General features: G+C 40.4%; 3 protein-coding genes across 5 annotated transcripts in view; 2 read left to right on the top strand and 1 right to left on the bottom strand.

Moving 5' to 3' along the window:
• Positions 1-7819, top strand: part of LOC140304744 (inactive rhomboid protein 2-like) — a 33839-nt gene extending 26020 nt beyond the window's left edge. The window contains exon 18 of the mRNA XM_072383508.1: positions 4719-7819. Coding sequence (XP_072239609.1) covers positions 4719-5150 — 432 coding nt within the window. The 3' untranslated portion in view covers positions 5151-7819. The remainder of the gene's footprint in view (positions 1-4718) is intronic.
• A 168-nt stretch (positions 7820-7987) lies between these two features.
• aanat1 (arylalkylamine N-acetyltransferase 1) lies at positions 7988-9907 on the bottom strand. Its single transcript, XM_072383881.1, has 3 exons — positions 9655-9907; positions 9176-9330; positions 7988-8492 (listed from the first exon to the last, which is right to left on the bottom strand). Exons 1-3 carry the CDS (start codon positions 9800-9802, stop codon positions 8187-8189), a joined length of 609 nt encoding a protein of 202 aa, XP_072239982.1. The 5' UTR covers positions 9803-9907; the 3' UTR covers positions 7988-8186.
• A 2361-nt stretch (positions 9908-12268) lies between these two features.
• The window catches only part of ube2o (ubiquitin-conjugating enzyme E2O), a 37642-nt gene continuing 36211 nt past the window's right edge, over positions 12269-13699 (top strand). For 2 of the 3 annotated variants that reach the window (XM_072383506.1, XM_072383505.1), the window contains exon 1: positions 12269-12845. In XM_072383506.1, coding sequence (XP_072239607.1) covers positions 12393-12845 — 453 coding nt within the window. In that variant the 5' untranslated portion in view covers positions 12269-12392. The remainder of the gene's footprint in view (positions 12846-13699) is intronic. The other variant, XM_072383507.1, reaches the window with a different exon arrangement.

The following is a 13699-nucleotide window of genomic DNA, read 5'->3' as shown; positions in this document are numbered from 1 at the left end:
GCCTCAAGTGCACTGAAATATTTGAACTTGTTACGAGAGCAGAGAACGGCTAACAAACTGCTAGTTTTACTGTCAAACCAGTTTGAAAATATTTATTCACATTAATATTGAGGTAATGGGAACTTGTGTAACATATGCTCATAGGTTTTTTTTTAGCAACATCTTTCATAAAAGTTACTAAATAAGTTACTAAATAGATATTTAAATATTTATTTATAGGTAATAAATATTTCAGCATTTGTTGCCAGTCTCAGGTGTAACTGAGAACCACAGTCTGCTGAGTGAATCGTCTTGTGTTTGACCCATCCCTCCGGCACAACATCTTCCAACCACAAACTTGGTCGTTCATTATAAATTCAATTCAATTCAATTCAATTTTATTTATATAGCGCCAGATTACAACAATTGTCATCTCAAGGCACTTAAGTAATATAGTCCAATTCAAGCCAATTGGAATTCAATTCATTGTAATCATAATCCAATTAATTCATATAGAGCCAATTCAAAAAATTAATATCCTAGCTAAGGAAACCAACAGATTGCACCGAAGCGTGTCTTCAGTCCAATCTCCCGTCCTGAGCGTGCCTGTGGCGACTGTGGAAAGGAACGACTCCCTTTTAACAGGAAGAAACCTCTGGCAGAACCAGACTCAGGAAGGGTGGCCATCCACCTCGTCCAGCTGGGGTTTGAGAAGACAGAAAAGAGGGAAAAGAGGGGGGAAAAACACCATAACGCCATTCAAAGGATATCTGTTGGAACAGGGAAACATACATTAATAATCACAATAATGTCACATGTACATAAAATCAATTTTGAAATTAAACAGGGGGTAAAAGAGAGCAAAGTGAGGAAAGGTGTGACAGATGAGGTCCCCCAGCAGTCTAAGCCTATAGCAGCTTAACTATGGGATGTTTCAGGATTACCTGAGCCATCCCTAACTATAAGCTTTATCGAAAAGAAAAGTTTTAAGCCTAATCTTAAAAGTGGAAAGGGTGTCTGCTTCCCGGACATTTACTGGCAGCTTATTCCACAAGAGAGGGGCCTGATAACTGAAGGCTCTACCTCCCATTCTACTTTTAGAAACTCTGGGAACAACAAGTAAACCTGCAGTTTGGCAGCGAAGTGCTCTGTTAGGAAAATATCTTACAATTAAATCTTTAAGATATGATGAAGCTCGGTCATTAAGAACTTTATATGTGAGAAGAAGAATCTTAAATTCTATTCTGAATTTAACAGGGACTAGTTTCTCTGCATCACCCTGAGACAGGATGTTCCTGATTTTAGCAATATTACGAAGGTGAAAGAAGGAAGTCCTAGAAACCAGTTTTATATGATAAATTCTGGTCAAAAATAACTCCAAGGTTCCTCACTGTAGAACTAGAAGCCAAGGAAATACCATCTAGAGTAACTATATAACTAGACAATTTCTCCCTGAAGCGCTCAGGTCCAAAGAGAACAACTTCAGTTTTGTCTGATTTTAAAAGCAGACAGTTCTGAGTCATCCAGATCTTTATGTCTTTAAGACAGGCTTGTAGTCTGACCAACCTATTGGTTTCATCTGGTTTCATAGATAAGTACAGCTGAGTATCATCAGCATAACAATGGAAATTTATGCCATGCTGTCTGATAATGTTACCTAATGGAAGCATGTATAAAGTAAAAAGAATTGGTCCAAGCACAGAACCCTGAGGAACTCCATGACTTACTCCAACGTGTGAGGAAGATTCTTCATTTAGAACAAACTGGAATCTATCAGATAAATATGACTTAAACCAGCCTAATGCAGTTCCTTTAATCCCAATAACATGTTCAAGTCTCTGTAACAGAATGCTGTGATCGATCGTATCAAATGCAGCACTGAGATCCAACAGGACAAGCACAGAAACAAGTCCGCTATCAGAAGCTAACAGGAGATCATTGGTAACTTTCACCAGTGCCGTTTCTGTGCTATTATAAGCAAACATCTCTCTGTATCTCTTAAGAGAACACTCTTATACCCATATACTGTTAAATCTGATCTTAATGTTCCCTGTGGATAAAGATGTCCTTCATCTCTCCTGTTGTAGTAGTTTTTGAACAGTTACTATAATATTGTTGCAATTTTATTGTTGGGTTTGCTTCACCCCTTTTCCCACTGAGTGGCTTAGGTCAGCATAGTTTAGCTGACTCACTATAGGGGAGTTTCTCCTGTTGGGGATTATACCTGACTGTCTCAGTCTAGAGAGGTGTGAGGGGGGCAGAAAAAAACTCTTGTGTTAACTGTGTGAGGGCCTCTGAAACTGAGCTAAAGTTAGCAGAACATATGAAGAAGAAACCTCTGGCAGAACCAGACTCAGGAAGGGTGGCCATCTGCCTTGACCAGCCTCAAAACTCGATTTTGTTGCCATCATTCTCTCTGTGAATAACTCAAATCAGGCATAAATCTGTAAAAAAAAAAAAAAAAATCAATATTCTTTACTTACATAAACACAAGTCTCAAAAAAACAGTAGTGCCTTAGAACTCTTTCAGAGCAGCTCTACTTATGTGAAAGACATAGTTTCTCATTCATAATGTTGCTCGTGAAACGAACACAATCTGTGTAAGTTTTTACTGCAAGTCTGTTCTTTTCTGCGTGCCTCCCACTTTCCCATTTAAGAGATTAGCCTAATGCTTATTGTGCAGGTCACCAAAGGCCACTGCCGCAGTAGTGAGTGGGATTACAGTTTTCTTTTAAACAAAGACAATTGTAGCATAGTCCAGACATGTCTGGTGTTGCCTCTAGTGTACACAGGTTTATTAAACTGGTTCAGCCTGGCACACAGAGTAAGTTCCTCCTTCATATTATACCAAATACATTAACAGAGCACTTTAACAGTTGGCATTGACAGATCTTTCATGTTACACACCCCAACAGGTAGTTTCCATACAGTTTTCATATACTGTAAATGAATATCCTTGGATTAATTTGAATAAATTCTTGACTTTGTGTTAATTTCTTCACATCAGAATCAAACTGTCCAGTTCTACCAATCATAGACCATGTCACAGGTCTTCACACACCAGGGATAACCTGAGAAAGCAAATGCAGCACACAACACACTGAAAGTCAATCCACTTAAAGAGTTGGTTTAAGTGGTTTATCCTGTAGATGTTTAGTCATGGAGCTCTCATGGCTTGAACAAAAACACTCACAACACTTGTGATGGATTGAGAGCAGTTATCAAGTGAAGTAGCTCTGTGTACTTCAATTTCCATTTCCTAATTTTTTTTTTAATAAATGTTGTATTTATTTGCATTATTATATCACAATATGCTCATGAAACAAAAAAATTATTCTAATAAATTATTTATTTAACTCTTAATAAGCTCACAGCTTTATCCAACTGTATCATTTGAATAATGTTATTGTAATTTCTTTATTTGGTGAGTCATTTTAGATAGACATCATCCTTCATGCCAGAATACACATCTCTGAGCTTTTTAGTTCTCATAAATGATCTAATATAGATCAGAATATTCATACTAAGCAGAAATGTAGCCTAATGTAGATGTATGAACCTGAACAGGATGTAAGAATTTTCAACGAAAAGTTTCCATTCTGTGCTTATTATCAGATTATGAGCAGTGTTAAAGGTGATATGTTGACCTCAGTGATACATTTTTGTCATTTCGTAGTTCAAGAAAAAACACATTTTAACCCTCTTTCCAACCGGCTAAAGATAAGCAATGATCTCCTTCAACACACTTCTTCATCCTTTAACATCAGTCTCCTTATTAGCCATCGCAGCGAATGGCGAGTGACCTTTTCCCTTTTGAGGAGCGTGTCAGCCTGTGTGTCTGGGGCATGCAGGCGGAGTGTCATGCTTTTCTGGTAGTCGGTGTTTAGTGTCTTCACAGATTAGCAATCTGTGGCTGACCTGACCAAACTTGCAAACTCAGCCTTGACGTCACTCTAATCTGGTCGCCTTTACAGCCTAATCCATACTGCACCTATTCCCCAGAACTATAATAGTAAAACACTAAGTCTTAAACCTGCATTGGTGCAGTTATCATTGACTTTATCCCAACAGAACCTGAAAAGATCTTCAAATTAGTTTCAGCTTTACTGTTATCACCAACTTGTGATATTTTGACAAAGTTTCAAGATGTTGTTTTATTATCCTGTGAACACCAACAAAGTGTAACTGCAGTTTCCATGAGTCTCTTGTTGATCATAAAGATGATTCGGTTTACTTCAAATACTGTCCTGAGAACTTGCCGCCAAGAGTTTGTAATCAGATTAAGTCTTTGATGCTCTGAGCCATTTCAGCCTTTGTACATGTGCAACTGTGTGGGTCAGTTACACACCAGCTATCCTGGTAACTTGACCATTTCATTCATTGCTGACCAACTCAAGTGATATCCGCTTGAGTTCGAGATGTGAAACTGGCTATCACCTTTTGAGCTCAGTGAAATGCAACCTGCATGTGTAAAATTGATGTACAAAATGATTGGTGCAGATCCAGTCAGTCGTGCCACCACCAAGCAGGATGCATGCAGGTTAAATATGCATAATCTGTGTCATGCTTGTGTCCTGCTCTGAGTCGTGTAAATGTGGGCTTGTTTTCTATTTAAATTGTTATAAACTGTAGAACTGTACCTCCAGGAACAATCAAATAAGTCCACAGCATGCATGAATTTGTCCTTTAGTTATTTGATCATCTTTAACTTTTCTTTTTCTCTTCTGCTCTTCTCCCAGGTTGGTCCAGCAGGCTCTCAGTTTGGACTTCTTGCTTGCCTCTTTGTTGAGCTTTTTCAAGGTTGGCAGATTCTGGAAAAGCCATGGAAGGCCTTCATCAAACTGTTAGGCATTGTCCTTTTCCTCTTCCTGTGTGGCCTTCTCCCCTGGATTGACAACATTGCACACATCTTTGGTTTTCTCAGTGGGCTGCTGCTCTCATTTGCCTTCCTGCCTTATATCACCTTCGGGACCTTTGACAAGTACCGCAAACGCATCCTCATTGCTGTCTCCTTGTTGGCCTATACTGGACTGTTAGCCTCCCTTATTGTTTGGTTTTATTTTTACCCAATTAATTGGCACTGGTTGGAGCATCTCACATGCCTTCCCCTTACCAGCAAGTTTTGTGAAAAGTATGACATAGATCATGACATCGACGATGTGGTTCACTAGTCTTTAGGCTGCTTGTGACATGTAAGATGACAACAGTGTCCTGATCCACCAGCTGAAAGCCAGTGATAGGATCAGTTGCTTCCAGGTCAAATAAGACCATTCATGAATTTGACAATCGTGATTTTTGTTATATTGTTTGCTCATAAATGATCTGCTCAAAGTCCATGTGAAGAAAACTGGATCCGTCTTTACTAACCAGTCTGCTGGCTTACTCCATAAAACCTATTTATCCCTTTAAATCCTCACCCAGGTCTGGCATGTTAATTTGCTGACCAGCAAGCAAATCCTCAGAATCCAACGATTGGAAAAAGAGACTCCGTGCTAAAACTGCTTAGATCTGAATGACTTTTAGAAAATGATAATCTTGTGTGAGTGACTGTTAGACTCCTGCAGTTGGTAAGACAGAACTATCTTTAGAAGCTTAATCAAAGAGGAAGATGCGGGCACATCTAGACCAGACATTTTCCCTTTGGGACTGTGGGGAATAATCATCTGAGAGGAAAGGGGGTGAGTGATGCCATAGTGGGTCAGTGAGTTGAGAGACATCACATGCTTCGTACAAGTGATTCTTGCCTTCAGCGTTTGGATTTAACACTACAAAAGCTGTCGTTCATATCTTCTACTTCTCTAGACAGTGAGAAATGTTTAAAATGTTTTTTTTTTCATTTTGATCTTTTCTCCTTGAATGGATATACATTATATGCCATGGCAATGTTCTTTGGAGCAGGGAAATGCTAATGCAAACAGTATGTTCCAAGTATTACAGTAACTGTGCAGCGTGAATAGTTGAAGTGACATATCAGTGGTCTTCAAAGGCGAACTATGTCTAAAACCACTAGCTGCCTTAAACAGATAATGCCAGTTTACAAAGATGCCTCAATGTACGTGTGCATACTGCTCTTGATCAGCTTTGTGAATCACAAAATATGTGTGACCCTACCAAAGCAACTTCACAAGCTACTTTATATGCTGAGATTTGCATGTTGTTTTTCACACTTGATAAAACTTGATAAAACAGCGATGCCTGTACAATGTTTTAGGAGTAACTATGTAAACAGGTTTTATGTTCGATCAAAGCTAATTTTATACCCCGCCCCCATGACCTATATTTTTGGGGGTTTGTATGCCTTGTTTTGTCTCTGTCCAAGCAAGTTCCTGGCAATGCAATCAGTGATTTCAAAAGCTCTGGCAAGTGGGACCAGGGATGTGAGAAAAACATTTCTCACATCCCTGGTTTTAGTTGTTGTTAAGGATTCTGGTATGTGTTGACCCCAGCTGCTGGGAAAGCCACTGTAATGATATGTGGAGGATTATGTGGGTTTAGTTACTGAGTAAGATTATGTTATTCAGTCAGTGGGGCTGACTCACTGATCATCTGGGGTTGATGAAAACACACAAAAAAATGGCATAATTTAGGTATTTTATTCTGTTTTAACACCACTGTGTTTAGACTGCAGCAGTGAGTTGGATGGCTATGGAAAGTATGAAAAAATAATTCTAAATCAGTCCATTTTTCTTTGAAGAGACTTCTTTACTGTGTCTTTTAACGTGTGAGTATTTGACAGTTTTATCTGAATATCAACTACACATGTCCACCATCACACAGCACCTTCAGTTACAGTGTGTTTGCATTGGGACCAAATTATTAAATGATCTTTTTTTCTATTTATTAAAGAGGGAAAATTTCAAATGAACTTCAGGTAATGGTCAAGGTACTATTCTGTTTTGCTTTAGTTTTTATATATGAAATTATGGCATATTAAAGCTGTCATGTAAAAATAAATGCCACTCTGTAAAAAATTGGAAGTAAGATTATCTTCATGTTATTGTCATGTTTCCTGCTTATCGTGAATTTTAAAAATGTCGATAAAGGACCCTGCTTCTGTACATGTTTCCAGAGCTGCTCTATCCAGGATGTAGATTCATCTTTTAAATGTACATTTTTTTTTTCAAACAGTGTGGACATGGACTTGATGTACTGAAGAAATATGACAGTTCCACAACTATTGGGATTGATTTCCTGTTCATATGTCTAACAGTGTAAAAGACCATATGTAACAAAGATGAACTACATAAATAAAACTTTTAATATTTTTAAGTAACATAACTTGTGGAAGAAGAAAAAAGTCTTGATTCAAGACTTTAAGAGGCAGAGGTGGTGACAGCCTACAAGAGAAAAGGCTATTAGATATGCCGATTTTTACCTATGCTCTTACAGTACAGTTGTTTCAGGATCTTCAAAATACATTAAAATGTGTCTCATGTTGTACACACCTTAAAAAACTTTAAACACGTTTACAATGCTGCCATGTCAGACTTCTGTAATGGCTACTAACAGGACCACTTAATAATTAAAACAGCAGAAGACTTTGTTCATCAACACATCGACCTAATGTCTGACGTCTGATATCTGGTAATCCCTCTTTTGTATTTTCATTCCATAATCCACGGTTAACTTGTGTACTTTGGCAAATAGTTTGTACAGTTTCTGTAGTTATATTACAAGTTGTAGCACAATAGTAATCCTCTAAAACTACTGTGCCACCTCTGTGAGGAATTGACAGATTGACCCTAATGGGCTTCACAGGAGCTCAGAAACAATGTTGGACTGGTTTAAAGAAGAAATGTGAGAAAAAGGGCAGGAAAGATGTGAGACAGTTTCATGCTAATAAGTGTGATTAATAAATGTCAATTTCAGAAAATATAAATACATGGTTTTGTATTTTTCAAAAAATGGTTTAAAATGACTGCTTACATTCTTTGCTCTGGTCATTTATTTATTTTTTTTCTAGGTAAAACACATCGCAATGTCTTTTCAGTCTCAGACCTCTTGTCCATACAGTTGTAGGCCACTCCTTGTTTTCAGCTCTCTGGAGACTCGGCTCTGACTGCTTGCAGAACAAGTTTACCCCACAGGGAAAACTAACGCTGGTCTGGTCACTTGTGCGCAACATAACAGCTCTTGTCCCCTGTGATGTCCCCAAAGGGCATAGATGTCCCACCATCAAAGATGGCACAGGAGAAGTCTCACTGTGGTCAACATCCACTGTTTCGGCGCATGAAGGCATGGCCCCTGACTGGGTAAAACATCTCAATGAAATTAAGTGGCCCCACTGTGACCTCACTGGGACCGTGCACCTTGAAACCTGACTTCTGGTAGAAGGGAACCAGGAAGTCCTCACACATGAGAACAGCACGACGAACATAGGGCAGGCAGCGGAGGTACTGCAGATAGCGCCACATCAGAATGGAGCCTTTTCCCTGTTGACGGAATGTCCGGTGGACAGCCAGCACGTGAATGTGCACAGTCGTTCCGTGAGGCTTATGGAGATTCAAGGCATCCTAAGGAACAGAGCAACAGGAAGCTGTGAGTGAATGCTTGAAGCCCACTGAGAGGCCAAAAGAGGCAATATTCTGCAAGTTCTTTAAGCAGAAATACAAAGATGACAAATCCAGATTGCAATAAATGTTCATGTTTTGCAACTAACTAAAATATATATTTTAAATATATATATATATATATATATATATATATATATATATATATATTGAATATTAATCTGCAAAGAGTCACTTTATATTTTCTCATAATAATGAGAAAAAATAAGTACAACCAGCTCAAAAGTGTATTTTGCAACTGCTGTTGGAGAGATGTTCTTACAATTGTGAGATCAAATCTGAATTCAATATATTTCAGTAATTAATATGGCCTCTTAACAAGATATTAAATCAAAGCCATGTTTTTCAAATTTACACCTGCAAACACCCTAAGATTGACATCTTGCATGACATCTGTGCATCCAGCAGCTTCAACTTCTCTTTCCTCCGCGTGTGTCCAAGAAGATTTAGGTTGAGATATTTGGGATTTGTCATCATCATCAACTGAATTCCAAAGAACACACTACCCTAAATATGCACTTAAATCCCCTCTGTTAATCTGTTTTTGAGCATTGGCTTGAGTTTTTTTCCGTTAGTCAGTGGGAGGTAGCTAAATAACTGTCCAGGTGTCCTGCGCTCTGTCTTACCAAGGTAAGCCTTTCCTGGTCCCACAGCGATCCAATGATAAAAGCAACCAAACGACCCTCCTCGAACCAGCCAAGAGACAGCTCAGGACACAGCGTGAGGAAGTGACGCACCTCGTCCAGGTGGAGGGGACACTCACCGGACACTGAGATGAAAGCTGTGTGTGCAGGAGGACGTTAACCCACAACCTCAAGGTTGCATTTTAACATGCGTTGATGGCAAAGAAATGTGCTCATTCTTTCTGCTGTACAGACTACCAAACACTCGAAAATGTGATCGATGTTTAACTATGTTTGTACAGAAATTAAAGGTATGGACAAATTACAAAAATATGATCTATATGAATTAAATGTGTGATTTAGTAGACTTACAATCACTGTGTGCTCCATGTGACTAAAACTGCTCACAGTTCGAATGTGCGTTACTATGGTTTCGGAAGCAATCTACGCGTTGGAATAATACAAGTAAAGAGTTTGCTTACCTTCTCTCTCAATTTCGAACACACTGACTGCGTCCTCCGGGCTGAGGGAGCGGAACTCGCTGGCTGGCAGCGTGTGGCGGCGACCCTGAGGCACCGGTGAGCGCATGTGGATCGGCCTCATAAACGGCACCGCGCTCAGCACTGACATACTGTTGTCTTATGAATTTCCCCCCAGAAGTTGTCAGACTAAAAGCAAACGATTCGACCTTCTGATTTTTTATCTGTTCTCCCCTTTAACACGAGGTTCTCCGAAAGTTTTTATCCTGAGTATCAGACTGCAAGCGTACGGAAAGACTGACCTGAGAGTCTCGCGCTTCAACTATTTATACCGGGCGTGCAGGATTGGTTATCTCTAATCCTAAAGTGAGCTGAATGACCAAACGTTTCTTCTCTGTGAGTGGGTTGAACAATAAACATATTTACTCCGGGTCAACGGGGATATCCGTGTGTTTAGGATGATCTTCGTCATGGGTTTATCAGACCGGATTTGGATTTCCCGGATCATACGGGGGAATGTCAATACCAACGAGTAATAAAGTATATAGCAAGTGTGTGATGTCCAGTAATTGTGCCTTGGTTAGAGTATGACAAAGCAGATGGGTACTTTTAATACTGATTAGTTAACTATAATGCCCCAATCAACAGCATAACACAGAGAAGACTGAATGCTCTCCGTTGGTGGCATAACTGGTCCATTTTAGGGATTCGACTTTAACGACTTAGATGATGTTATTTCTCCTATGCAGAATTCCCGTTAACCGCTAATTGTGTCTTTAATTCGAGTTCACGTTTGTTTTTTTTCCGCTCTTTAATTTACAGATCTATAAGAGGATTACAGCGTGTAGGCGGCTGTTACCTCTTCAGAGTTGAAGCTTTATTAAGTATTTTCAGTTGTTGATCTCTGCAAACAGGTTATTTAACAAGACAGGCATGACAACAATTTGTAAAATCATAACATGACAAGAACTTATTGTTTACAAACCAACACCAGTGGATGAACTAATAAGAAGTTCAAAACTGAACAAAACAAATAATACAAAAACAAAAAAACTCATATCATCACAAGATGGTCTTAATTTCTTCCATATCTTGTATCAATCATTAAGATCAAGACTTTCAAAGCTATTGTTAGGACCTCTAAAAACTATAATTTAATTTATTTAAGTCCTGTGCTGATTTGCATGGCAAATCTATTTTTACAGCCCTAGTTGCAAAACAAGTCCAAATTAAAGTACAACCCCCCCTCAAAAAACTTCACAATTTCTTGCTACTATGCCTTTTTAAAGTCTAGCACGAATATGATATGTCACGCATATTCAGAAACACCTTTCCTCAACTGTTGACCAAATTATGATTATTTGAATAAATAATGAGGATTAAGGCTGGAAAACACTCTGCAGCCATGTTCAGTAAGCAATAAATGAAGATTAAATGACCATGACTCAGTTTAAGTTTGTTGATGTAAGAAAACTTTACAGTAAATTCATATGAACAAAACAACTTTTTCAAATATTTTAAAATAAAAAGACATTGTTTCATCCGTCATTGTTTCATTGCTTGTTTGTCCATACTAGCATACAGCTTGCTCCTCACCCCCTGCTCCACCACAATTCTGAGAAGGTCCAGCACCCTGCCCAGCACAGAACTGGTCTTGTTCACCAGTTTGTCCATGCGTCCACAGTTTTTGTCTGTAGTGCCACTCCCCCAGCATAGAACACTGCACTCGCAATGACAGTATGATAGAACATGCTCAGTATGTCACTGAAGACATTGACGGACCTAAGCCGTCTCAGAAAGACTGTGTCCCTTCCTGTACGCTGTATCTGTATTGGCAGACCACTCCAGTATTCCATCCATTACCACTCCCAAGTATTTGTGGGTCTGCACAGTTTCTATCTCCTCTCCGTCAATGCAGACTGACTGGTACGATGTTTTAGATCTCCTGAAGTCCGCCACCAACTCCTTGGCCAATCCTTTTCACTCCAGTCAGTGAAGGCCTTCCCTGTACTCCCCCTCCTGTCCACCATGCACACATACCCTGTGTGTATCATCAGAATACTACTGTATGTGGCAGTACTCTGAGTTGTTCATAAAGTCCAGCAAAATGAGCTGAGACAGCCCCCTGTGGAGCCTCAGTACTGCATTCCAGTGTCCCAGAAATACCTCTCCCCATCCTGACATACTGCGGTCTGGCAGTCAAATAGTCTGTAATCCAGGACACTTTAGGGAAGGGGGCCACCCCCATACCTAGAAGCTTGTCTCTCAGTATGGGAGGCCGTATGGTGTTAATAAATAAAAATAAATAGACAAATAATACACAGACATTTGGCAATATTACAAAAATGTTAATTGAATAAAAATAAACATGGCATTGATGTTGGTGCACTTAATCATTTGGTTATCATTCATGTCAAAAGGTCACATATCTGTGAAAAACCCTTTCTCTTTTTATGTTGACCTATTCATAAGATAACAAGATTTACAATAAAGTTAATTACATTTTTAATGTTATTTTCTGTGGTTTAATCCTTACAATTACAACCTGGACTGATTCGGGTTTAGAGGCGCCCCTTAGTGGTGACGGAAGATATTGCGGGATCACGCTCTCATACTGCGCTAGTTACGTATCCCTCCGTAGCTACGTAAACACGTGCGCTTCTCTGCTTCCAGGTTTCAGCTTTTTTTTTAACTCAAGCGTCATCCTCGCTCTCTTGCATCACTCCTTGACAGCAGTAGAGATGGCGGAGCCCGTAGCATCGGATGCAGCGGCCGCAACGGACGAAACAGCAGCGACAGCATCACCGACACCGGGCCTGTCTCCCACAGCTAGCCCGGGCTCGGAGCCTCCATCCATGGCTCTGTCTCCCACGGCGGACGGCTCCCAGCGGTTGCTATTCTCCCACGACCTGGTCTCTGGACGGTATCGAGGCTCGGTCCGGTTTGGCCTCGTACGGATGATCCACGGCGAGGAGGATTTCAACTCAGACTCGGACCTCGACGATGGCGGAGGGAGAGGCGGTGGTGGTGGTGGTGGCGGGGAACGGGGTGGCGGAGGCGGTGGGGGAGGACGAGTCCCGTGTGGTTCGGACACTGAAAGCGCAGTGGACACCCCGAGTCGCTCCTTGGGTAGGGGATTTGTCCGCGTCCAGTGGTACCCTGAAGGAGGAAAGCAGGACATCAGGGAGACAAAGGTAACACGCACCAGCTATTGTATTAACTGTTTACACTGACAATGGATGATTATTCCAGACTGACATGATGGCTGAAGTTTTTACAGGTTTTTTTCAACGCTTTAACTTGCCTTTTTGTTTTGTTTCTGGTGAAGATGGGTCGACAAATTAGCCAGTCAGTGATGAGATTCCTCTAATCCATCTGCCCAAAACGTACAGCCTAGCTCGCTAATTGCTTAGCATGCAAGCACACAAGCTAACTAGCGCTGTTGCTCACAGCCTCATGTCCCCTCAGCTGGTCCTGCAAGGCTAAGCGGGGCTGTTCCATCTGAATGCTTCCAGCTAGCTGCTCTCAGACCAAATATGCACGACTCACTTGCCAAGAAACGGGACTCTCTGTGTGCAGGTGTACAGGTCCCGGCTTGTAACGTTACACCTATTGATTCACAGCTTATTCGTATTCAGAGTAATTCCGTAGCTGGGTGTGACCTGGCTTGAAGCACTGGAAATGATGGAAGCACAATTGCGATTTAAGATCACAGTTCCCCATCTCAAAGTAACGTGCATCATATGTGAAACCATTCTGACAGCACTGACAAATTGATCATAACGGGAAGAAGGCTTCCGTCCGAATCAGTGTTACTATAACAAGCCATATCTCACAAATTAGACCAGGCTTCACCACATTTGAGTTAACTGATGTCTGTCAGCAGAAAACGACGTAGCAGGTCGTTTTGATAACAACTTAAACGTGAGAGAGATAAAATGAACTGATTTCAGCCCACAAAATGTTTTCACAGTTGCCATCAAGCTGAGCTCAGTCTGTTTTCTTGCATAAATCGAAGTTGATGAGTTGGTTAGTGACAGAAGATAAA

The sequence above is a fragment of the Leuresthes tenuis genome, unplaced genomic scaffold (genome assembly GCF_036924035.1).
Source record: "Leuresthes tenuis unplaced genomic scaffold, fLeuTen1.0.hap1 SCAF_4, whole genome shotgun sequence".
Lineage (NCBI taxonomy): Eukaryota > Metazoa > Chordata > Actinopteri > Atheriniformes > Atherinopsidae > Leuresthes > Leuresthes tenuis.
Note: the sequence above shows the minus strand (reverse complement) of the source record. Positions and strands in the feature narration are given on the sequence as shown.

Coding starts and splice junctions, on each gene's coding strand:
- aanat1 (XM_072383881.1), bottom strand. CDS start 9,802: ATGTCAGTGCTGAGCGCGGTGCCGTTTATGAGGCCGATCCACATGCGC. Junction 9,331..9,654: donor GTTCGAAATTGAGAGAGAAG/GTAAGCAAACTC, acceptor CTGCACACACAG/CTTTCATCTCAGTGTCCGGT. Junction 8,493..9,175: donor ACCAGGAAAGGCTTACCTTG/GTAAGACAGAGC, acceptor TCTGTTCCTTAG/GATGCCTTGAATCTCCATAA.